Source organism: Gorilla gorilla, chromosome 18 (genome assembly GCF_029281585.2).
Source record: "Gorilla gorilla gorilla isolate KB3781 chromosome 18, NHGRI_mGorGor1-v2.1_pri, whole genome shotgun sequence".
Classification (NCBI taxonomy): domain Eukaryota; kingdom Metazoa; phylum Chordata; class Mammalia; order Primates; family Hominidae; genus Gorilla; species Gorilla gorilla.
In genome coordinates, this window is record NC_073242.2 from 28480618 (window position 1) to 28507488 (window position 26871).

At 48.8% G+C, this 26871-nt stretch overlaps 1 protein-coding gene across 1 annotated transcript in view; it reads right to left on the reverse strand.

Moving 5' to 3' along the window:
* Positions 1-26442, reverse strand: part of LOC115932781 (titin-like) — a 136791-nt gene extending 110349 nt beyond the window's left edge. The window contains 3 exon segments of the mRNA XM_063699572.1: positions 3961-4086; positions 5845-6009; positions 25276-26442. Coding sequence (XP_063555642.1) covers positions 3961-4086; positions 5845-6009; positions 25276-25323 — 339 coding nt within the window. The 5' untranslated portion in view covers positions 25324-26442.
* Between the last annotated feature and the right edge of the window lie 429 nt (positions 26443-26871).

Sequence of the window (26871 nt, forward strand, 5' to 3'; positions counted from 1 at the left end):
GTGACCCCCAGGACTTTACATGTGCTTTTCTCCCCAGCTGGTCCTCTGCCCTCAGCCCCTTCAGCTTTTTAACAACTTGCTCATTCTCAGGCTTCAGCTCCACCATCCCTCCCTCAGAGAAGCCTGGCTATGCCCCAGACCAAACCAAGCTCCCCTACCTTCACCCTCACACAGCACTCTGCAGACGTTTAAACACTTTGTGCCTTTTGAGGAATCATTTGTTTAATGTCTGTTTGCACAGCTAGACTATATGGTTGTGTCTCCAACGCTTGATACAGAGTAGGGATAAAAAAAAAAAAAAACAGCCGGGCGCAGTGGCTGATGCCTGTAATCCCAGCACTTTGGGAGGCCAAGGCAGGCAGGTCAGGAGTTTGAGACCAGCCTGGCCAACATGGTGAAACCCTACCTCTACTAAAAATACAAAAATTAGCCAGGCGTAGTGGCGTGCGCCTTTAGTCACAGCTAGCTGGGAAGCTGAGGCAGGAGAATCACTTGAACCTGGGAGGCGGAGGCTACATTGAGCTGAGAGCACGCCACAGCATTCCAGCCTGGGCGACAGAGTGAGACGCCATCTCAAAGAAAAAAGAAAAAAAACATGTGCTGGCTGCATCCTGTCCCATATTCCCAGTGCCTGCATATCCTGGTTCCCTGGGATATAGTCAGAATGTTTCTGACGCATTCACAGCTGAGCTGGTCCTCCATTCCATCCCAGAGATCTCAGGTGGATAAAGAGAGGCTGAGGATCTCATAGGCCAGTTCACCTCTTGGCCAGCCCAGCTCAGAGTCCCCTGAGGAGTCAAAAGCCCCAACCCTCAGACTATCACCCCCGTTTCCCCCAGGGTGACACAGGCATAAATGAACGATCATAAGACCAGGAACGGCCAGGCACAGTGGCTCACGCCTGTAATACCAGCACTTTGGGAGGCCGAGGCACGTGGATCACCTGAGGTCAGGAGTTTGAGACCAGCCTGGCCAACATGGTGAAACCCCGTCTCTACTAAAAATACAAAAATTAGCCAGGTGTGGTGGCGCGTGCCTGTAATCCCAGTTATTGGGGAAGCTGAGGCAGGACAATCACTTGAACCCGGGAGGCAGAGGTTGCAGTGAGCCAAGATCACGCCATTGAGCCTGGGAAAAAAGAGCGAAACTCTGACTCAAAGGAAAAAAAAAAAACAAGACCAGGAACAAGGAATGTTAAGGGAGGATGACCTACTCAAGTCAAAAACAGCTGACCACGTATGGTGGCTCGTGCCTGTAATCCCACCACTTTAGGAGGCCAAGGCAGGGGGATCACCTGGGCTCGGGAGTTTAAGACTAGCCTGGGCAACATGGAAAGACCCTGTCTCTATTATAGTGAAATTGAGGGAAAAAAAAAAAAAAAATCCACTCTAATACCCCACTGCCAGAACGCAGAGCCCAAGACCCGAATTCAGGACAAAGCAAAGCCCTTCACTCTCTCATTCCCTCCATGCATTTATGGAACGCTTACTGCATGCCAGGCACAGGGCCAGGCTCTGAGGACACAAAGGGGAATCAAACCCAGCAGGAGAGCCAGGCATAAAGCAGGTGCCAGGCTACACGCTGGGGCCTAGACTGGAAGCTGGCCCTACCACTTACTGACCAGGTGACCTTGGGCCAGTCCTTCTTCTCTCTGTACCACAGTTTGCTTATCTTATTTACAACGTAAAAGGGTTAATAAGTAAAGGGATTAGGACAGTTCTTGGCAGAGAGTGGACAGCACATATGTGTGCTATATAGAACCACGGTCTGGGCAGGGCATGGTGGCTCACACCTATAATCCTAGCACTTTAGGAGGCCCAGGCAGGAGGATCACTTGAGACAAGGAGTTTGAGGCCAGCCTGGGCAACATAGGGAGACCCTGTCTCTACAAAAATAACAAACTGGCCGGGGGTGGTGGCTCATGCCTGTAATCCCAGCACTTTGGGGGGCCTAGGTGGGTGGATCACCTGAGGTCCGGAGTTCGAGACCAGCCTGGCCAACATGGTGAAATCCCATCTCTACTAAAAATACAAAATCAGCCGGGCGTGGTGGCGCATGCCTGTAATCCCAGCTTCTCGGGAGGCTGAGGCAGGAGAATCGCTTGAATCCAGGAGGCGGAGGTTGCGGCAACTCAAGATCACGCCATTACATTTCAGCCTGGGCAACAAAGCGAAACTCCATCTCGGGGGGGGGAAATAAATAAATAATAAATTTAGATGGGCATGTTGGTGCATGTCTACACTCCCAGCTACCTGGGAGGCTGAGGCAGAAGGATCATTTGAGCCCAGGAGTTCAAGCCTGCAGTGAGCTGTGATCTCACGCCAGTGAAGTCCAGCCTGGGCAACAGAGTATGACTCTGACTCTAAAATTTAAAAAATGAAAAATTAATTTAGAAAAATAAAGATTCATGGTCCTTGGCAACCTGGCTCCGCGTTGTCTTTCCTGACCCCTCTGTCACATCCACTCTATCCCCCCAACCTTCACACCGTGTTCCTTCACCGAACACCTTGTCCTCCCTGCCTGCATCCCCTCCCCTTAACCTTCCACCCCTCCCTGGACACACTGTTCACCCTGCTCAGAATGTCCTGCCTTAAACTTGTTCTCTCCTTTTTTTTTTTTTTTCTTTTTTGAGATGAGGTCTCGCTCTGTCCCCCAGACTGGAGCACAGTGGTGCGATCTCGGCTTACTGCAGCCTCCACTTCCCGGGTTCAAGCAATTCTCCTGCCTCGGCCTCTTGAGTAGCTAGGACTACAGGCGTGTGCCACCACGCCGGCTAATTTTTTTATTTTTAGTAGAGACGGGGTTTTGCCATGTTGGCTACGCTGGTCTCAAATTCCCGACCTCAAGTGATTCTCCCACCTCAGCCTCCCAAAGTGCTGGGATTACAGGCATGAGCCACGATGCCCGGCCTCCCTCCTCTTTTTACAATACTCAAGGGCTACACTCTCCGAGAACTCTCTGATCAGGGCTCAGAAGCTGCAGGTTGCAGGGGCTAAAAGCATGGCATCTGGGGTCCCACCCCTGACTCAGCTGCACATTAGTGGTGTGATCTTGAGCAGGACACTTAACCTCTCTGTGCCTTGTTTCCTCACCTGTAAGATGGGAACAAAGCAGGACGCATCTCACAGGGTTGTTGTGAAAATTCAATGAATTTCAAGACACGTGAAACACCAAGAATACTGCCAGGTACATACATAGTAAGTGCTCAATACACATCAGCTGTAATTAATAAAGTTGTTTCCTTGTCTCTGTCACTCACTAAGTTGTGTATCCCCCGGGACAGAGCAGTTTCCTATGTAGCTTAGCAACCCACCCCCTATGCCAGATAGTGAAAACTCAAGGCCATTAGACCCCAGGCAGTTAGTATATAAGTGACCAAAGTAGCCAATGCAAGAGCAAAGTCTGGCAAACACAACAAAAGGGGGCATCTGCCACTCAGAATCAGTGGCAGGGAAGACAACAGGGCATGGCGGGGACTGTGGCAAACTGGACAACACACGCCCCATCCAAAGACTGCAGCTGGGGCTGGGAACAGTGGCTCATGCTTATAATGCCAGTGCTCTGGAAGGATCACTTGAGGCCAGGAGTTTAAGACCAGCCTAGACAACACAGTGAGATCCCATTTCTACAGAAAATTTTAAAATTAGCCAAAAATAAGCTGGGCGTGGTGACACACACCTGTAGTCCCAACTACTCAGAAGTCTGAGGTAGGAGGATTGCTTGAGGCCAGAAGTTTGAGGCTGCAGTGAACTATGATGGTACCACAGCACTCCAGCCTGGATGAAAGCGAGATCTCATCTCTTAAAAAAAAGAAAAAAAAAAAAAAAAAGGCTACATTTATATCCCAGCTCCAGCTGATCATTGCCTTAAAAAACTATGATTCTAGTCTTACGGGTTATTACTTTTGGTCTCCACTGAGCCCAGCAGATGGCCCAGGGGTCACAGCCAGCTCCTACTTACCATGGTGATGCCCAAGAGAGTTGGGCTGACCAGAAACACTGGGGCCAGGAATATGCCCCGACTTCTTTCCCAGAAAGAGTAGAAGAGGTCTGCCCAGCACACGATCCACAGCAAAAATCCCAAGGCCTGGAAGAGAAGCACATACATATCCTACAACAGACAGCCCTGGAACCTCCCCCAGGGCCTGCACAAACAGCTCAGCCCCAGGGATAGGGGAACCAGCCAGCCTTCAAATGATCAGCCACAGTCCTAGGACATGGCACATATCCTCTGGAATAAGGACAAGTCCTCGGTAGGTTGAGCTGGCATCCAGGCCGGCACGTGATGGTCTGTAACCAGCTTGCTACGCCCCGCTACCTCCAACAGGACTGTTTGTCTGGTCACCATGCTCCCCAGTGCCTGAACACTCAAGAGCTCAGCTCACAGCTCATCTCTAGCTGCAACTCCAGCGCACTGCACAAGAAAGCCCTCCACGACAACCATTCATTCAACCAGTATTTACTGAGGGCCCTCTACAGGTGGGATATGTTTCAAGGTGCATCCATTCTCAAATGATTCAGAAAAAATAAATTATAGCATGCATACAGAGAGAGAGAACAAAAGCTCATGATAAAACAAATGTAGCAGAAGATTAAAAAATCAGTGAATACGGGCCAGATTCATGCCTGTAATACCAGCACTTTGGGAGGCCGAGGCAGGAGGATCACTGGAAGCCAGGAGTTTGAAAACAGCCTGGGCAACAAGGCGAGACCCTGTCTCTACAAAAAATTGTTTTAAATTAGCCAGGCATGGTAGTGTATGCCTGCAGTCCCAGCTACCAGCTACTCAAAAAGCTGAGGCAGGAGGATGGCTTGAGCCAGGAGTTCAAGGTTGCAGTATGCTGTGATCATACCACTGCACTCCAGCCTGGGCAAAAGAGCAAGACCTTGTGTCAAAAAAAAAAAAAAACAGGAAACAGTGACTATGAGTGATGGATAGAGAAAATCAGGCAGCAGTTCCTGGTATCATTATCGCAACTTTTTTTTTTTTTTTTTTTTGAGAAGGAGTCTCGCTGTTGCACAGGCTAGAGTGCAGTGGCATGATCTCAGTTCGCTGCAACCTCTGCCTCCTGGGTTCAAGGGATCCTCCCACCTCAGCCTCCCAAGTAGCTAAGATTACAGGCACATGCCACCACACCCAGCTCATTTTTGTATTTTTAGTAGAGACAGGTTCACCATGTTGGTCAGGCTGGTCTCAAACTCCTGACCTGCCCGCCTTGGCCTCCCAAAGTGCTGGGATTACAGGCGTGAAACACCACACCTGGCCCATTATTGCAGTTTTCCTGTAGCTTTAAATTATTTCAAAATAAAAGCCAACTTAAAAAAAAATTAGGGGCCAGGCATGGTGGTTCACACTGAGCATCCCAGTACTTTGGGAGACCAAGGCAGGAGGACTGCTTGAGGCCAGGTGTTCAAGACCAGCCTGGGCAACACAGCAAGTCCCCCCTCTCTACAAAAAATAAATTAAAAATTGGCCAGAAAAAATCTATATAAATATATTTAATTAAATACAAAGGAGATCGCCTCAGTAAGAGGGGAAGAGCTGATAATCTCCCAGTAATGCCTTGAGAACAAGCCTATCATTCCTATTGCATAAACAGGGAAACTGAGGCTTGGGGAGGTTAAAAAATTTGCTCGAGGCCAAATACTAAGCGGCAGAGCAAAGATTTGTACCCATGTTTGTCTCCAGAGATCCAGTTTTCACCTCCCACATTATTCTTCTGCCTTCTAGAAGAAGGAACTTAGGGTCAACTAAGTAGAAGAGAAATGTCAGTTATCACCAACCACCACTCCCCATCCAGGTGCACCTTCCCACCCCCCACAACGAAAGCCCCCAGTGACTTACAGTTTTGGTTTTGTTGAGAGGTGTCATCTGAATGTAGCCTCGGTCATGTCGGGAGAGATAGAGGAAGTAGAAGGGGAAACAGGCCCAGAGGTAAAAACAAGGCACCCACACGAGGAAGCACTTGGTGAAGTCCGGGTTGCTGGTATTCCACGTGACATTCCAGTCCTGCGAACACAAACACAGGCGAGGGGTCAGCAGGACACACCCCAGAGGACAGGAGCTCGCCTGGAGCATGAAACCAGCTGCCACGGGGTTTGAAGAAACAGACAAGGCTCCTATATATCCAAGGACCTTTCAGGATGAACACGCAAACTCAAAAGATCAGTAGCCAGAAAGACTGAGAAATGAGGAATAAGGGATAAAGGTACGTGGTGTCTTCTGCACTCCCACCTGAGCAACAGAGACCCTGTCTCGAAATAAATAAATAAAAATAAAGCTGTCTTAACAGGAGCATACAGGTCAGGTGCAGTGGCTCATGCCTGTAATCCCAGCACTTTGGGAGGCCAAGTGGGCAGACCACTTTAGGCCAGGAGTTCGAGACCAGCCTAGGCAAGATAGTGAGATGTTGCCTCTATGAAAAACACCAAAAATGGCTGGGCATGGAGCGTGCCTGTATTCCCAGCCACTCAGGAGGCTGAAGTGGGAGGACTGCCTGAGCCTGGAAGGCAGAAGTTGCAACGAGCTGAGATCATGCCACTGTACTACACCCTGGGCAACAGAGCGAGACCGTATCTCACACACACACACACACACACACACACACACACACACACACAACACTGCATACACACAAAAAAACCCACTAACAACAAAAAGGTATGTAGCATCTCATCTCACATTAACAGTCCCCAGAACCTGTGGCATGTCCCACTGTAGTATAAAAGATGGAGAGAGCCATTTAAAGGAACCCTGAAGGATATTCTCTTATAACCAAAGAACCCTGTGTCATCTAGATCACTCTGACCTTGTGAACTGAGGACTTTCTAACCATCTTCATTCATCATCATCACCTTCCCCACTATGACCATCACCACCACCAATATCACTGCCAACACCATCACCGCCATCACCATCACCACCACCATCATCACCATCACCACCATCACCGCCACCATCACCGCCACCGCCACCACCACCACCACCACCACGGATAACAACCAAACTGCAGTTCTGTGTGCCAGGCTTTATTCTAAGTACCTCATGTGTATTATCTCCTTTCATTCTGTAATTATTTTTATCATCTCCTTTTTCAGATGTGAAACTCAGGCACAGAAGGGTTAAATACTGTGTCCAGTATCACACAGCTGGTAAGCTCTGGAGCTGAATTCAAACTCAGGCAATGTTGTTCAAGTCTGCATTTTGCCACTGAGCTGTCCAGCCTTGGAAACAAATTTTGTTTCAATTACTTTTACTTAAAAAAAAAAAAGCCTGTATTTTGTTAAAGAGCCATGCCAAATAGACAAATTCATAGATACATACATAAATAGATCAGAGGTACCTGCCCAAGAATAAACCTCCACCATCAGCTGTTCTGTAATGAAGAACTTAAATTTTTTTTTTTTTCTTTTTTTGAAATGAGGTCTTGCTCTGTTGCCCAGGCTGAAGTGTGGTGGTAAGATCACAGCTTCCTGTGCCTTGAACTTTGGGGCTCAAGCAGTCCTCCCACCTCTGCCTCCCAAGCAGCTATACTACAGGTGTGCACCACCATGCCCAGCTGAAGAATTTAAATTTAATTCAAGCCATAATCTGGCAACTGACTAAACAACTTTGGGAAGACTTACTACCCTTTTTGGGGTCTCAATTTCCTATCTCCACCACAATTCAATCGGATAAAATAAGAAGTACAAAATAGGTTTCCCCACCCACAGCTTGGCCCATAGATGGCTGCTTGTTATTGCTGTTGTTTTAGGCATACTTTTTGTTTTTAAAAAAATTAGATTAGATCCCAACATTTAAAATTTGATTTCCAGCTTTTTATTTTTATTTATTTATTTTTCTTGACAGAGTCTTGCTTTGTCACCCAGACTGGAATGCAGTGGCATGATCTCAGCTCACTGCAATCTCTGCTTCTCGGGTTCAAGCGATTTCGGCTCACTGCAATCTCTCCTTCCCGGGTTCAAGTGATTCTCCTGCCTCAACCTCCTAAGTAGCTGGGACTGCGGTCACCCCGCCTCGCTAATTTTTTTGAATTTTTAGTAGAGACAAGGTTTTACCATATTGGCCAGTCTAGTCTCAAAGTCCTAAACCTCAGGTGATCTGCCAACCTCAGTCTCCCAAAGTGTTGGAATTACAGGCGTGAGCCACCACACCCGGTCTCTGGCATAACTTTAAAAATCAGAAAATCTTCTGGGCGCAGTGGCTCACGCCTGTCATCCCAGCACTTTGGGAGGCCGAGGCAGGAGGATCACGAGGTCAGGAGATCAAGACCATCCTGGCCAACATGGTAAAACCTCATCTCTACTTAAGTACAAAAAACTAGCCAGGCATGGTGGCGCATGCCTGTGGTCTCAGCTACTCGGGAGGCTGAGGCAGGTGAATCGTTTGAACCCAGGAGGCAGAGGTTGCTGTGAGCCGAGATCCCACCATTGCACTCCAGCCTGCGCAACGAGACCAAAACTCAGTCTCAAAACAAAAAAACAAACAAACAAACAAAAAAACACCACAAAACACAAATAAAAGGTTATTAAATCTATCTGAAGAGCAACCCAGAAAGCAGGCAGAGAAAAGCCTAACCATGCATACCCCACTTTCACCCAACAATCCTACTTTACGGACAGGAGTCTAAAGGAAATAACTCCAGCAAGAAAAGGAACAACGTGTACAAGCTGGGCCATTTCACAACGGCAAAACCCAGGAGAACTCCCAAGCACCTAAGAGCCAAGCAAACTGGGGCAGATGATCCGATTAAAAAATGACCCTGCTGTCACAAAACGAACTGTGCAACCTCCTGCACCCCAGGAGAGGCCACCCCTAAAGGTGGCAGGTAGCACTGGCCATGGGGCTTACATTCTTGAGCGAGGATTTTTAAACCATGTGTAAAAGCAGAACAAGAAATACAGCAGGCAACATCTCTGACTGTCAAAGAGCTGTGCTTAAGAGTGAGGGGGCGGCTGGGCATGGTGGCTCACACCTGTCATCCCAGTACTTTGGGAAGCCAAGGCAGGGGGGATCACTTGAGGTCAGGCATTCGAGACCAACCTGGCCAACATGGTGAAACCCTGTCTCTATTAAAAATACAAAAATTAGCTGGGCATGGTGGCAAACAACTTGTAATCCCAGTGACTTGGAGGCTGAGATGGGAGGATCACTTGAACCCAGGAGACGGAGGCTACAGTGAGCCGAGATCATGCCACCGCAGTCCACCCTGTGCGACAGAGTGAGACTCTGTATCAAAAAAAAGAAAAACAGAAAGAAACTAGAAGCTATTATTATACTGCATTGATTCTAAGACTGTTTCTTCCTATTTTGCTATCTTTGATATTTCTCTGTGTCTCTCAATTAGCCCACCCTATAAACACTGCTGGCTACGTTTTTATATCCTAACATCTCTGAAACTAGGATGTATGTCACAAATGCTGGCCTCCAGGATCCCATGAAATGCAGCATGTCCGTATCAACAGCCTGGTCTCTCTAACTGAATGATTAAGGGATGATGAGAGGCTTTTTTCTAAGTTTCCAGAATTAAGAAGGAAAAGTTAAAAAATTCCCTTACTTCTTAGCCACGCCAACTCAAGGAGACAGGCAGTCATCACACCCCCCACTCCCCACTCCCACTCTGTAACAGCTCAATTAACTTTAATGGGGGGTGAGCATCATTGTCAAGCTACCTGACCAGGCCAGCTCAGGCAAACCCACCAGCAGCCTGATCTCTGATAATCTCAAGCTGCCTTCTTGTCTCCACAAGGCCCATGCCCAGGCCAGGTTTGTTTTTGCCAAGCTGAGGCAGACAGGAGAAAATAAATAATAAAATCTCCCACTTGCCAAAGCACAGCCCTTTCCAAAGCATGTGGTCACCAAGAGGCCCTGATTCCTGCCAGGTCCCAGGAATACTCTCTGCAAGGCACAGTGTTCTTTTAGAAGCACTCACATAGGATTTGCCCGGCAAGAGGGCTATCAATTCAACCACTTCAGCTTCAGTGTCCTCACCAGTCTCTATAAGGGACATATCTTGAATTCATATGCACATTCTTTTTTTTGAGACAGGGTCTCGCTCTGTCGCCCAAGCTGGAATACGGTGGTGCAATCGTGGCTCACCGCAGCCTCAACCTCCCAGGCCCAGGTGATCATCCCACCTCTGCCTCCTGAGTAGCTGTGACCATGGCCATGCACCATCATACCTGGCTAATTTTTTTTTTTTTAATTTTGTGTAGAGACTGGGTCTCGCTATGTTGCCCAGGCTGGTTTCAAACTCCTGGGCTCAAGCCATTCTCCAGCCTTGGCCTCTCAAAGTGCTGGGATTACAGGCATGAGTCACCACGCCCAGCTCACGTGAACATTTCAAACTGCATCACACGATTGCTGGAGATCTGATAGTATCTTGAGAATGGACCTTGAAAACCAACAAGCAGGCTACAGTGTTGCTGATAGTCACCCAGGAGAAAACACAATCACGATGGACATATTGCAGCATTACCCTAACATGGCTTGTATATAACTCCTGGCAGCAGGTGGATTGCGTCCATGCCAGGGTTTCTCAACTGCAGTACTACTGACATTTGGGACCAGAGGATTTTTCATTATGGAGCCCATCCTGTATTGCAGGATATTTAGCACACCCCCTGGCCTCTACCCACTAGACTCTAGGCATGCACTCCCTGCCCCATCGCGACAGCCAAAAATGTTTCCAGACATTGCCAAATGTCCCCTGGAGACAAAATCATCCAGAGTTAAGAACCACTGATAATAGGCAATTTAAAGAATATCTTTTTTTCTTAGTAGTGCTATATTTACTTTAATAGCTATTAAAGTAAGCACATAAATATAACCAACCTGTGACTTCAAAGACATTCTAAAGTGATATGAAACTTCCTTTTGCAATAACTTTGTTAAGGCTTAAAAAGTGAATTGATTGAAAGAAAAACATTAGCTGAGTACGATGGCTCATGCCTGTCATCCCAGCACTTTGGGAGGCTGAGGTGGGCAGATGGCTTGAACTCACAAGTTCAAGAGCAGCCTGGACAACATGGTGAGACCCCATCTCTACAAACATAAAAATTAGCCAGGTATGGTGGTGCATGTGGTAGTCCCAGCTACTCTGGAGGCTAAGGTGGGAGGATAGCTTCAGCCTAGGAGGTAGAGGTTGCAGCGAGCTGAGATTGTGCCACCACACTCTAGCCTGGGCAACAGAGCCAGCCAGACCTTGTCTCAAAAAAAAAAAAAAGTTAAAAAATAAGTACATGTTGGACAATATTGGCTGGCTTACTCAAAAGTTTCTCCCTTGCTGTTTCCTCCTAGAGAAGCATAAAACCAAATGCTCATTTTTCCTGCCTCCCTTGCAGCTAGAGGTGGTCATGTAATCCAGTTTCAGCCAAGGAGACATGACCAGAAGTCTGCAATGTGGACAGAAGAGCCTTTGAAGAAGGCTTGGACTTTCCTGAATAGAAAGGAACCCATGAGGCTGGTGCAATCCTTCCCTCTTCCTACCTTGAACCCAGATATATTGGCTAGGGCTGTAGCAGCCATTTAGGGGCCTTGAGGAAAAGACAATGAAAACAGCAGAGATGTCAGTCCTAACAACCCTGCATCACTAATCCAATGCCAGCAACTCCAAGGGGTACTGGAATTCCTGACATGTAAAAAATAAACAAATAAATACCTTTCTGCTTAGGCTGCTGAAGTAGCGCTGTTTCTTGAAGCCAGATGCAATCCTAACAGATACAAGGTAAGAGATAGATGTCAAAATCCTGAAGACTAGACTCAAATGACTGAGGGCAAAACAGCTGGGAAAAGGGCAGGCTTTGAGTCAACCTGCTGGGTTTGAATACTGTGTCCACTCCTTGCTAGTGACATGATCCTGGGCATGTTTAACTGTGTCACAGATTCCCCATTTAAAATAAAAAGTCATTACAGCAACCACCCAGCATGACTGTGGGCCTGAAACAAGTTATGTGCAGAGAGGGCTGGGCATACCACACAACACAGAGTGACCTCAATGCATGTTATTTTACTTATAAAATCAACTCTTGGAGGTTCCGTCTCTCAGCTTTGGAGCCCCCCACCCTCTGTCTCTGTACAGGGGACCTTCTTCCTTCTCCCTTTCTTCTTGCCTATTAAACTCTCCACTCCTTAAAACCACTCCACGTGTGTCTGTGTCATTTTATCTAAACCGGCATGAGGACCAAGAACCCTGGTGTTCCTCCACTCATCGGAGCCGTATCATTTTGGTGTGTTGGCCAGGAAAGGAAATTATTTCATCAGACTGAAGCAATCAAACTCAAAATGGTGCTGTAACCTGAAGCACACATGGACACGCCATTCTTCCGAGGACCCTTAGATCCACCCCAGGAGAAGCCCTAGCTGCTGTTCCCCATTCGACGCCCCTTTTCACCAGGAAGTAGCCAGAAGAAGTCGTCGCCCAAAACCCCCTAACAGCAGTTAATGTGGCATCTCCACAGGGGGTAATGTAGGAGTTAAGCAATTATTTTAGGCAAATAGAGAGGAAAAGGGGTCCTTGGGAAATGTTTGGTTTTTAAAGCAACTCCGGAAAAGTTTCTTGTAAAGCCCCGGCTCTTAGAGCCAGGACAGCAACCTTTGATATGCAAATACAAGCCATTAGAAACTGGGTCCACCCAAACATGGCGATTCCCACAGCCTTCCTGCCCTTTCCCCACATGTTCCTAGCAACATGGCCGCCACCACGCTTCCCCAAGTGTGCAGAACATCATGGTACCCTGCATTTGCATACTAAAATGCTAGGTGGGAGGGCCAGCTTTTTCATGCGCTACGTGAAAGACATGCCTAGTCAAACCAATCCCCTGAGGCCTATGCAAATCAGACACTGCCTCTTCCAGCCTCTGTACATATACCTAGCTGCTATCTGTGGCAGCTGGGGTTCTCTCTCTCAGCTTTGGAGCCCCCCTCCCTCTGTCTCTATACAGGGGATCTTCTTCTCCCTTCTTTCTTGCCCCTTCTTGCCTATTAAACTCTCTGCTCCTTTAAATAAACAAACAAACTCTTACCAAAGTCACACAAGCAAGATGGGGATAAAGCAGACTAGAAGTGATTTAGTCATTGGTTCTTTCCAACACTTGAGAAGGAGTTGTCTTTAGGGACTGAGTTGAAGGCCAGGTATAATGGCTCACACCCGTAATCCCAACACTCTGGGAGGCCGAGGCAAGAGGATGGCTTGAGCCCAGGGGTATAAAACCAACCTGGACAACACAGGGAGACCTCATCTGTACAAATTAAAAAATATATATATAATTTTAAAGAAATAATTGTGTTGTAAATATCCCTGTCTTAGAGCTAATGCCTAAGCAAAGAGGGGGGAAAGAAAGCCGCCAAGGCTTCCCACAGGATCCAAGTCCTACAGGCCCAATTCTCAGCCTGCTTCTGGTTCTTTTTCTCTTCCCTACTCTTTGAGCTCCAGCCACAGTGGCCTTCCTCATTAAGCCAGTGCTTCTGCACATGCATTTCCCACTGCCCAGAACATTCTTACCTTCTGCTTTTGCCTATACAGCAGAAACTGCTAGCTGCGCTCCAGTATCAACTCTCCCTCATCCCTGAGTAAGATCTTCAGCTGGGTACATCCTGCTTAGAAAGGAAACTACATTTCCCAGCCTCCTTTGCAGCTAGAGGCACCACATGACTAGGTACAAGCCAATGGGATGTGACGAGAAGAGACGTGGGCAACCTCCAGGTTATGCCCTTACTCTGCTTTCCTACTGGCTGCCATGTGGACATGGAGATGCATCATCTTGATCCATGAAGATGAGGACAGCAGAGCAACAAGATGGGAGGGGCCTGGGACCCTGATTATTTTGCGGACAGAGCTGCCACACCAGCTGGGATTTTTACTTGAGAGAGAAATGAGCTTGTATCTTAACCCACTATATTTGGGATCTTCGACACACATAGCCAAACCTGTATCATCAAAGGGGTTCCCCACTTAAGGAGTCTCCTTTTTTCTCTCCAACCAGATGAAACCCTGCTATTGCACTCACCGGGCACCATGCAGCTCCCCTTCATAGCACTTCCTGATGATTATTCATTTATTTGACCATTTCCCCAACAAGACTGGGGCTCAAGGAAGGCAGGGAACCATGCTCTGTACACCGCTCGATTCCCAGCATGGAGCCCAGGTAAGGGCTATGCAGGACCCTCAGAGACTGTCACCTGAATGGGACCAGTCAGGCCATGGGACCCATTCATGGGCACTGACCCTCGGAGATTCTACCTCCTGCAAAGAGCTCCTAAGAGGGTCTAAGATACCCACTCACCCAAGTCTTGCCTCGAATTTCCCCAGGACCTACTTGTACACAGAGGTTTAAAAAAAAAAAAAGACTATGGGCTGGGAGCAGTGGCTCAAGCCTGTAATCTCAGCACTTTGGGAGGCAGAGGCAGGGGGATCACCTGAGGTCAGGAGTTTGAGACCAGCCTGGCCAACATGGCAAAACCCGTCTCTACTAAAAATACAAAAAGTAGCCGGGCGTGGTGGCACATGCCTGTAATCCCAGCTACTCGGGGGGCTGAGGCAGGAGAATCACTCGAACCCTGGCGAAGGAGGTTGCAGTGAGCCGAGATCACGCTACTGCACTCCAGTCTGGGCAACAAGACAGAAACTCTCTTAAAAACAAAAAAGAAAAAAAAAAAAAAGACTATGACCAGCTGCCTAAAGAGGAAACAATTATCAGCAATTACTCAGATCCATGTTACATTTCATCTGCAATTAAATATCAATTAACAAAAATGCATCATAATCAAGATGCACCAGCCCACGCAAACAAAAAAATAAAGACTATATGTTTTGTTTTGTTTTTCTGAGACAGAGTCTTGCTCTGTTGCCCAGGCGGAAGTGCAGTGCCATCATCTTGGCTCTCTACAACCTCCTCCTCCCAGGTTCAAGTGATCCTTATGCCTCCCCCTTCCCAGTAGCTGGGATTATAGGCAAGCGCCACCACAGTGAATTTTTGTATTTTTAGTAGAGATGGAGTTTCACCATGTTGGACAGCCTGGCCTTGAACTACTGACCTCAAGTGATCTGCCCACCTCAGCCTCTCAACGTACTGAGATTACAGGTGTGAGCCACCACACCTGGCTCACTGTTTTCAATACAAAAAAAAAAAAAGAAAAAATGTTAGCTGGGCATGGTGGTGGGCACCTGTGGTCCCAGCTACTCCAGAGGCTAAGGTGGGAGGATTGCTTGAGCTTCAGAGGTCATGGCTGCAGTGGGCCATGATCGTGCCCCTGCACTCCACCCTGAGCAACAGAGGAGATCCTGTCTCAAAATACACATATATATGTTTTTGTAGAATCCCGTTCTTGTTCTTAAAAAACACCATGTATTTATGGCTGCGCACGGTGGCTTAGACCTGTAATCCCAGCACTTTGGGAGGCTGCGGCAGGTGGATCACTTGAGGTCATGAGCTTGAGACCAGCCTGGCCAAAATGGTAAAACCCCATCTCTACTAAAAATACAAAAATTAGCTAGACATAGTGGTGCATGCCTGCAGTCCTAGCTACTCGGCAGGTGGAGGCTGCAGTGAGCAGAGATCACGCCACCTGCACTCCAGCCTGGGTAATAGAGCAAGAATGTGTCTCAAAAAAAAAAAATTACTCTATCTTTAGGATCTGTGGAGAAGAAAGGTTGAAAATTAAAAACATCAACCTGCCAATAAGATTGTCTCTAGAAGAGGCCGGCCATGGTGGCTCACCCCAGTAATCCCAGGACTTTGGGAGGCCGAGGTGGGCGGATCACCTGAGGTCAGGAATTCGAGACCAGCCAGGCTAACACAGCAAACCCTGTCTCTACTAAAAATACAAAAATTAGCCGGGCATGGTGGTGCATGGTACACACCTATAACCCCAGCTACTCGGGAGGCTGAGGCAGGAGAATCACTTGAACTTGGGAGGTGGAAGTTGCCATGAGCCGAGATCACTGTACTCCAGACTGGGCGATGGAGCAAGACTCCGTCTCAAAAAAATAATAATAAAAAATTACCTCTAGAAGGGATTTTCATGTTTCACTCATTTCTGCACTGTTTTCATTCTGTACTGTACCCCTTATAACATCAGACAAGAGAAAGAGTAGGAGAAAAGAAGTCCCTTTAAGAAATTCAATCTCTACCATGTTTATAGTAACAGAAAACCTGGAACTTCCAAAATATGTATATGTCAGCAGTTCTCAGAGTTGTGATCGTCTGGCTTCACACAAATGCTATGATTTAGGTAGTTAAACAAGTTTTCTTTTTTTTTATTTTTTTTGGAGACAGTGTCATGCTGTTGTCCAGGCTGGAGTGCAGTGGTGCAATCATAGCTCACTGCAGCTCAACCTCCCAGGATCAAGCAATCCTCCTGCCTCAGCCTCCTGAGTAGCTGGGACTACAGGCATGTGCCATCATGCCCAGCTAATACTACTAATAATAATTATTATTATTATTTTGTAGAGATGGGGTCTTTCTGTTGCCCAGGCTGGTCTCAAACTCCTGGGCTCAAGTGATCCTCCCACTTCAGTATCACAAAGTGCTGGGATCAGATGACAGCAACAGTGCCCAGTCCAAGTTTTCTTAAACCTAAACTACAAATAAAACTGCAGAATGAATCTCCCCACATATCAGTCCAATTTCAGAGCTGAAACCTGATACCCATCTTGTCCAAGAGACTCACCCAGACCTGGCCACCCTACAGACAGATGCTCTATAACAACAGGGTGAATTAACCTGAATCGTCTATACTGATTTTCAAACCTAGGCTCCTGAATTTGGCCTCTTCACCCAGCATACACCTCCCTGGCTTTCTCTGGAGCTACAACATCTCTTCACCCCAGCCTCCTCCACCCCATCCCCATGGCCCTTTGGAGAATATAGAGGGTGTGACTCAGAGGTGAGCCTTTTCTCCAAACACTCCCCTACCAAGTATGCAGAGAACTGGACATAGGCCAGCTTTGTCCCAAGTACCAAGCATCAAACGGCTCACTCCACGGATCTCAGGGGGCAGGGGACCAAAGTTAAAGATGAAAGAGCCCTATTAAACCACTGCAGGCCAGGCACAGTGGTGCCCACCTGTAATCCCAGCACTTTGGAAGGCTGAGGCAGGAGAACTGCTTGAGGCCAGAAGTTTAAGGCTGCAGTGAGCTATGTTCATGCCACTGCACTCCAGCCTGGGTGACAGGGCAAGACCTCATCTCTAAAAAAATTAAAAATTAGCTGGGCATGTTAACAAGCATCTATAATCCAAGACACTCAGGAGGCTAAGGCAGGAAGATCGCTTGAGGCCAGGAGTTCAAGGCTGCAGTGAGCCATGATCATACCACTGCACTCCAGCCTGGGCAACAGAGTGAGTCTCTGTCTCTAAAAAAAAAAAGAGAGAGAGAAAAGCAAACTACAATTGCAGCACTCAGAGAGATCCTGATCTAACATGCGATCCTGGGTTAGTAAATTAGTGAAGCCTTATCAAAGGGCTCACAGATAAGCCAACTTAATTATAACTACTGGGTTACCCTTCCCAGTGCCAGACAGCTCCAATTTTCTTCCTGGCCACGGGTCTCCAGCCTTACCAGGCTGATGGAGGAACCCTAGAAAAGCCTGACTTTTTTTTTTTTTTTTTTTTTTAAGATAAAGTCTCTCTCTGTCACCCAGGCTGGAGTGCAGTGGCACAATCTCAGTTCACTGCAACCTCCACCTCCTGGGTTCAAGCAATTCTCCTGCCTCAGCCTCCCAAGTAGCTGAGATTACAGGTGCCTGCCACCATGCCCAGCTAATTTTTGTATTTTTAGTAGAGACGGGGTTTCACCATGTTGGTCATGCTGGTCTCCAACTCCTGACCTCGTGATCCACCCACCTCGGCCTCCCAAAGTGCTAGGATTACAGTCGTGAGCCACCGTGCCCTGCTGTGCCTGACATTAATATGCACCATCGTCCACTCTGAATAATAACCACAGCAGTAAGTAACCTTAGACCCTGCTAGAATGGTGAGCTGGGCCAGCCCACTTTTAGAAAATAAGACAATGGCTAGAGTGAAGCCTTTTCACATGTTATTCATTCCACTCCTGAGAACATCATCTAAGGAAATAAGCCAATACGCACTCTACCCATGTGGTATTCAGGACAGTGTTTTCTTTAAAAGAAAAATAAAAATGACCGGGTATGGTGGCTCTCGCCTGTAATCCCAGCACGTTGGGAGGCAGATCACCTGAGGTCAGGAGTTCGAGACCAGCCTGGCCAACATGGTGAAACCCCATCTCTACTGAAAATACAAAAATTAATCAGGCATCATGGTACACGTGTGTAATCCCAGCTACTCCAGCGGCTGAGGCAGGAGAATCACCTGAACCCAGGAGGCAGAGGTCACAGGGAGCCAAGATTGCGCAATGCACTCCAGCCTGGGTGATGGTATAAGATGCTGTCTCAAAAAAATTAAAAAGGGAGAAAGAGGCTGGGTGCAGTGGGTCATGCCTGTAATCCCAGCACTTTGGGAGGCCGAAGTGGGCAGATCACAAGGTCAGGAGATCAAGACTATCCTGGCTAACATGGTGAAACTCCGTCTCTACTAAAAACACTGAAAAATTAGCCAGGCGTGGTGGCAGGCGCCTGTAGTCCCAGCTACTCAGGAGGCTGAGGCAGGAGAATGGCGTGAACCTGGGAGGCGGAGCTTGCAGTGAGCCAAGGTCGCACCACTGCACTTCAGCCTGGGCGACAGAACAAGACTCCGTCTCAAAAATAATAATAAAAAAAAAAAAGGAGAAAGAAAACACAGCAACCCAAATGTCAAACCACAGATAATAATTATGTGATTATAGCCCACCAACACAGGGAACTATCGATTGGACATTTATAGGTTTAATTAAAAAGGTTACGTGGGTACATGGGAAAATACTTATTACAGTAAATAAAAACATAGGAGACAAAATAGTATGCAAGCTACAAATGCAACCTTGCAAAACTACATACTAGTAAGAACAAGACTCAAATGTTAATATGCCAATAGGAAAACAATAGCCTGTAACAAAATATTTATACAATACACGTGATGGACAAAGAGGAAGGGTCCCACGATAACAAGAGCCCTTACAAACTAACAGGAAAAAGACAAACTAGTCCAGGCATACCCAAAAAGGACTCAGAAACACACACTGAAAATACACAAATTGCTGGAAAATATGTTGCAGGATGCATAGCTTCTAATTGTAATTGAAATGCAGATGAAAATATATTTTAGCTATCAAATTAACAAACTTTGATCCCAGCACTTTGGGAGGCCAAAGCCGGAGGATCGATTCAGTCCAGGGGTTCAAAACCAGCCTGGGTAACATAGGGAGATCCTGTCTCTACAAAAAATAAATTTAAAAATTAAAAAAAAGAAAAAAAAACTGGCAGAGTAATGATTACAACATAATCCATTTTGATTTAAATGTTATTTAAATTTCTAAATATTTATAAAATTTCAAAGAAAAAATACAAGAATACATTGGTTATTGGTTAGCCCAAGAGATTACTGATATGGTCTGGCTCTGTGTCCCCACCTAAATCCCATCTTGAATTGTAATCCGAATTGGAATCCCCACATATTAGGGAAGGAACATCATGGGAGGTGATTAGATCATGGGGACGGTTCCCCCCATGCTGTTCTCCTGATCCTTGCTATGCTTTAGCAAAGAGACTGGCAGCATTTTGACCCTGCCCTAGAGATCTGTGAACTTTGAACTTGAGAGAGAAGATTTAGGGCATCTAGGGGAAGAAATTACTAAGCAGCAAAGCATTCAAGAGGAAGCAGAGCATAAAAGTGTGGAAATTGGCCGGGCGCAGTGGCTCACGCCTGAAATCCCAGCACTTTGGGAGGCCAAGGTGGGCAGATCACTTGAGGTCAGGAATTCGAGACCAGTCTAGCCAACATGGTGAAATCCTGTCTCTACAAAAATACAAACATTAGCCAGGCATGATGGTGGGTGCCTGTAATCCCAGCTACTCAGGAGGCTGAGGCAGGAGAATTGCTTGAACCCAGGAGGCAGAGGTTGCAATGAGCCGAGATCATGCCATTGCACTCTAGCCTGGGCAACAGAGCGAGACTCCATCTCAAAAAAAAAAAAGTGTGGAAATTTGCAGTCTGACAATGTGAAAAGAAAAACCCATTTTCTGAAGAGAAATTCAAGCCGGCTGCAGAAACTTGCAAAAGTAACAAGGAGCCCAATTCCAAGACAATGGGGAAAATGTCTCCAGGGCATATCACAAACCTTCACAGCAGCCCCTCCCATCCCAGGCCTAGGAGGGAAAAACGGTTTCCTGGGCTGGGTCCAGGGCCCCCCTGATGTGTGCAGCCTTAGGACTTGGTGCCCAGCCACCCCAGCCATGGCTAAGAGGGGCCAAGGTACACAGCTCAGGCTGTGCCTTCAGAGGGTGCAAGCCCCAAGCCTCGGCAGCTTCCATGTGGTATTGAGCCTGTGGGTACATAGAACTAAAGTATTGAGGTTTGGAAACCTCCACCTAGATTTCAGAGGATGTATGCAAATGCCTGGATGTCCAGCCAGAAGCTTGCTGCAGGGGTGGAGCCTTTATGGAGAACCTCTACTAATGCAGTAAAGAAGGGAAATATGGGGTCAGAGCCCCCACACAGAGTCCCCACTGGGGTACTGCCTAATGGAGCTGTGAGAAAAGGGCCACCATCCAGAACCCAGAATGGTAGATCCACCTGCAGCTACATTGTGTGCCTGGAAAAGACGGAGACACTCAACGCCAACCTGTGAAAGCAGCCAGGAGCGGGACTATATCCTGCAAAGCCACAGGGGCAGAGCTGCCCAAGGCCATGGAAGCCCACCTCTTGCAACAGTGTGACCTGGATGTGAGACATGGAGTCAAAGGAGATAATTATGGAACTTGAAAGTTTTATGACTGGCCTATTGGATTTCAGACTTGCATGGGGCCTGCAGCCCCTTTGTTTTGGCCAATTTCTCCCATTTCAAACGGGTGTATTTACCCAATGCCTGTACCCCCACCGTATCTAGGAAGTAACTAACTTCTTTTGATTTTACAGGCTCATAGGTGGAAGAGACTAGATTTTGTCTCAGATGAGATTTTGGACATAGACTTTCGAGTTAATGCTGAAATGAGTTAAGACTTTGGGGAACTGTTTGTTGGGAAGGCATAATTGTGTTTTGAAATATGAGAAAGATGAGATTTGGGAGGGGCCAGGGGCAGAATGATATGGCACGGCTCTGTGTCCCCGCAAAAATCTCATCTTGAATTGTAATCTTAATTGTAATCCCCACGTGTTGGTGGAGGGACCTCACGGGAGGTGATTAGATCATGGGAGCGGTTCCCCCATGCTGTTCTCCTGATAGTGAGTCCTCAGAAGATCTGATGGTTTTATACCGGCTTTTCTCCTCTTTACTCTGCACTTCTGTCTCCTGCCACCATGTGAAGGACATGTTTGCTTTCCTTTCCACCATCATTTTAAGTTTCCTGAGGCCTCCCCAGCCATGCAGAACTGTGAGTCAATTAAACCTCTTTCCTTTATAAACTACCCAGTCTCAGGTATTTTTTCACAGCAGCATGAACAAACTAATATCAGTACCATGTTCAGGCTTTATTTAAGTATCTTTGTATTGTTTGTTCTGTCATATGGAACACATGTCACTTGTGATCAGAAAACTCTTCAATTAAATTAGTTTAGGTGTAAAAATTAGAGTGACATTAGCATGGTGAGATTATCAGTAATGTTTTTACACATTGTTAAATTATTGATTTAAAAGCAATTTTTAAAATTCTTCTGAAAAAAAAGATAAAAGCAATTTTTAAAATAAGTCCAAAAATGTTTAAAATTTAAACACATCTTTTAAAAAACTGAACAAAACCAAAGCACACTTCTGCTTTGATCTCCTGACCTCTGGAATATAAGGTTTAACTTAACTGGGCAAAGCCCTCTCACACACAGCCAAGCAACATGGGCCTGATCACTTCCCAGCTTGCTCAATTTTTCTGATATGGCAGGAAAACAACAGGTGCTTAATAAGTGCTGGTGGGCCCATTAGTGGGAGTATAAACTGCTGCAGTAACCTGACAATTAACTATCAAATTTCAAAATGCACGTACTGTCAACCTAGCAATTTCCTGTGGGAAAATTTATTCTGCTGAATCATTTGCATATATTTGCATACATGTGCCTTCAATACAGCACTGCTTATCACAGCAAGAAACCAGGAACTGGGAATGACCTTGATAGACACCAAGAGGGGACTGGGTGAATACATGGCTCAGCCATTTAACAGGCAAATGCGTGGCTTGTTAAAAAAAAAAAAAAAAGTTGATTTGATTGGCTTTTACTTTCAATTTGCATGGGCTTAAAATGGCAAGAAAATCAACACTGGTTAAGTGAAGAGAACAAGAGACAAAACAGTATTTAAAATACCCAACTAGGGAGGGAAAAAATGAATATGTAAACATATACAAACGAACACGTTCTTGCATATACATTTGCATATACTTGAAACTTTTCTCGAAAAACACCCAAGAAACTATCATCAACAACCATCATCAACAAAGGCTACTTCTGGGAACAAAGGGCAGGGTGGGAACATACTAAAACTTTCACTTTTCCCTTTATATTCTTCTAGAATATTCACCTTAAAGTATTAGCATCATCAACAAAGTTGCAGTACAAGATCTTCCTCCTGCAATCAGCCAGATCAATTCAACAACATCTTGTTTTAAAAGAAGAGTTTTCTAGCAACCTATAGAAAATCCTCTTAACCACAGGAAAAAAGTACCTCATCATCTTACTAACAAGCCTTTGGCGGAGAATCAAAGGCAACTGGGGAGTGGGGAAACCCAAGTTGGTCTTGATCGCAAACGTTTCAGTTAAGGTTCTGAGAAAGAGAAGAGACTCATAAAACAATATAAACTGAATTTTTAAGACCTGAGATTCAGCAGGGCGTAGCGCCTCATGCCTGTAATCCCAGCACATGGAAGGGCCAAGGTGGGTGGATTGCTTGAGCCCAGGAGTTCGAGACCAGCCTGAGCAGCATAGCAAGACCCCATCTATTTAAAAAAAAAAACAACAACAAAAAACCTGAGATTCATTCAAACATAAACAGATCAGAAGGTTCTTGCTTCTGCCAGGGACCATGCATTGCTCTACTTCCTTGCTGAGCTTGGGTACTTCCTTCCCAAGCTTGTAAGTGCCTCCCCTGGAAATTCCAGGACCACAAGCCATTGTGTTAGTGCTTTATGCATTTTGCCGAATGCTCCAGGCGAGATTTTTATGAGATGGGCTCTGCAGTTCCTTTGAGTTAAACTCCTCAGTACTTTAACCACACCATGATCTTCCTCAAGGCCTATGCACATTCTCTTCCCACTCTGGGACTCCCTTCCCCCACACATCCTTGCATGGCCAGCTTTGCCACTGAGCTCTGGGGTCAAACCTCACCGCCTCCGAAAGGCCTTCTGTGGACATCCCTCCGTAGTAGTTTGCACCTCACCCAGTTTTTCCCGGTTCAAGTCTTTGCAGCACTTGCCAGCATCTGAAATCATTTCCGTCACCCTCAGTGTAAACCCCATGAGAACATGGGCCTGGTCTGTCCTGTTCACTGTTGTATCCTCAGTGTCTAGAGCAGCAGCAGCACATAGTAGCTGCTCAATTAATAATGACTGAATAAATGAATGAATGAAAACCAGTGTGGGAAGAACAATACAATGAACCCAGGGGTATCAAAGACCACACAAGGCTGGGCGTGGTGGATCATACCTGTAATCCCAGCACTCTGGGAGACCGCTTGAGCTCAGGAGTTCAAGACCGAACTGGGCAACATAGTGAAACCACATCTCTACAAAAAAAAAAAAAAAAATTAGCCGGGTGTGCTGGTGCATGCCTGTAGTCCCAGCTACTTGGGAGGGTGAGTTGGGAGGGTCACTTGGCCTCGGAGGTCGAGACTGCAGTGCAGTGGCGCAATCAGCTAGGGCGACAGAACAAGACTCCATCCATCCATCAACCAAACACCACACAAATTTCTTGTACTGGGAAGACTTAGACATCACACATATTCTCCAAACAAGTATTACCTAGGAGGCCAGTAAAAGGTAGACTGAGGTTCCTCAGAGAGGAAACTCACAGAGAGGAAGACAAAAGCTCCATAAAAATCTCAATTACTACTTGAGGGTTACAGGATGTAGCCTAGAGCCTCCCTCCCTAGACAGGTTTCTCAGAGAAAAAACTCACAGAGAGGAAGAGAAAACCTCCATAAAAATCTCAATTCCTGAGGGTTACAGGATGCTAGCCTAGGGCCACCCTCCCTGGTCATTAACACCCACTTTCCAGAACCTGGTAACCTCCCCAGGAGATGAATCCCACAGTTAAACTAAGCGAACACTTAAGTGGAATCTCACCTTTGTAATCGTCCACTTCTCCTGGGGCACTTTAAAATGAAGGAGCAGAGCTTCAAAGCTGATCTCTCAAGAAAGCCATTTTCGGCTGGGCATGGTGGCTCACGCCTGTAATCCCAGCACTTTGAGAGGCCGAGGCAGAAGGATCGCTTGAGCCCAGGGGCCTTGCAGAATCTGCAGAGCTCCACGTGTTGCAGGGAAGGGAGGGCAGGACCACAGCTACCAGGGTCCTGGGCGTCCTCAGCTGCACCCCAAGTCTGCCCCGAGCCGAGGGTCAGGTAGGGCACATCAAGGGTGAACATCCCCCTTCTTCCCTGGTTCCACCAAACTTCCCCCGCATTATTTAAGTAGAAAGAACAAAAAAAACAAAGCTAGGTAACCACAGAAGAGTAACGTGGCTTGTACAACAACTTTGGGGAGACAATGAAAGTCCCTTTCTACAATCTAAGCCCCTCCCCAGCTCACCCCGTTGGTCACGGAGTATTTTTCGTGAAAAGGGGGAACCCTAACCACAAAAAAGATGGGAAAACAGAAGCAGAGAGACACCCCTCTTCCCGCCCCCCATCTCTAGCGTCCCCTTCCCTGGAAGGTTGTTTTTACAGATGGGAAGCCCAAAACAGGAAGGCCTCCTCACGGCGGCTCTGACCCGACCCGACCCTCCAAAACCCCAGGGCTGGGCACGCGGCCCCCCACGCTCTGCTCCGCAGGAACTGAGTCACCCAAGTTTCCCCCATGCCTTGCACCCCCGAAAGGGGCTGGGCCGCGGGCGACGTGAGGGTCCCGGGCCCCCCAGGCCGGCAGCAGAGCGGGGAGCGGGGTGCCCCGGGCGGCTGCGGGCCCGGTGCTTTCCCTCCCCGCCGGCCTCCCTCCGTCCCGCCGGCCTCACGCGGCCCCCGGCACGTACCGAGAGCGGGTCGGAGCCATCGGCGCTGCAGAAGCCCCTGAACGCCATGCCGGTGGCGCAGGCGGCGGCGGGTGATCGGGCGGCGGGTGATCGGGCCCGGCTGCTGGCGGCGGCGGCGGCGGCGGCGGCGGCGGCGGGTGATCGGGCCCGGCTGCTGGCGGCGGCGGCGGCGGGTGATCGGGCCCGGCTGCTGGCGGCGGCGGCGGCGGCGGCGGCGGCGGCGGCGGGTGATCGGCCCGGCTGCTGGCGGCGGCGGCGGCGGCGGGTGATCGGGCCCGGCTGCTGGCGGCGGCGGCGGTGGCGGCGGCGGCGGTGGCGGCGGCGGCGGCGGGTGATCGGGCCCGGCTGCTGGCGGCGGCGGCGGCGGCGGCGGCGGCGGGTGATCGGGCCCGGCTGCTGGCGGCGGCGGCGGCGGCGGCGGCGGCGGGTGATCGGCCCGGCTGCTGGCGGCGGCGGCGGCGGCGGCGGCGGCGGGTGATCGGCCCGGCTGCTGGCGGCGGCGGCGGCGGCGGCGGCGGCGGCGGCGGCGGGTGATCGGGCCCGGCTGCTGGCGGCGGCGGCGGTGGCGGCGGCGGCGGGTGATCGGGCCGGCTGCTGGCGGCGGCGGCGGCGGCGGCGGCGGCGGGTGATCGGGCCCGGCTGCTGGCGGCGGCGGCGGCGGCGGCGGCGGCGGCGGCGGCGGGTGATCGGGCCCGGCTGCTGGCGGCGGCGGCGGCGGCGGCGGCGGCGGGTGATCGGCCCGGCTGCTGGCGGCGGCGGCGGCGGCGGCGGCGGCGGCGGGTGATCGGGCCCGGCTGCTGGCGGCGGCGGCGGCGGCGGCGGCGGCGGCGGCGGGTGATCGGGCCCGGCTGCTGGCGGCGGCGGCGGCGGCGGCGGCGGCGGCGCCGCCGCGGGGAGCCGGGGCCGCAACGCCGCCTGGTTGGCCGGCGCGTCACGGGGATGCGGCGGCCCCGCCCCGCCCCGCCCCGGCGCCCGCTCACCTCGCGCGTCTCGGCGTGGGCAGCCGGACCAGCCACCTCTCGGCGCCCCGGGCCTGGACCCCGCGCCACCCGCACCCCAGATCCTCCAAGGCCTAGGCCCATCCGCTCGCGGACGGGCCTGGGGAGCGTTGGCTCGCCTCCCGGAAGCGCCTGGGATCTTTGGGGCCACACACCCTGCGACCACTTTTCAAATCCTGTTTAAGGACAGTAACCGTCACCAGGGGAAAATAACGTGAACGGAGCCCCCTACCTGCCTGGAGTGTACCGGGCGCCTTAACTGTGCCCTCATTTCATCCTGTAAACTATCCACTTTCATGAAGGAAGAAACCCAGGTGCAGAGAGGTTGAGTGATTCCCTCTGCCCAGGGTCACCTGGCTAATCGCTTGTAGGGCTGGGATTTGAATCCGGTCCGCTGACTCCAAAGCTGAGTCACAGAGAAGGAGGACATTTAAAGTTGCTGTACTTTGCTCTATGAAAGTTAAACTCAATTAAAACAATTTTTTTGAGCTATGATCTTGTTCTTGCTCTGTTGCTCAGGCTAGAGAGCAGTGGTGCTCACTGTAGCCTCAAACTCTCGGACTCAAGCAATCTTCCTGCCGTAGCCCCCCAAGTAGCT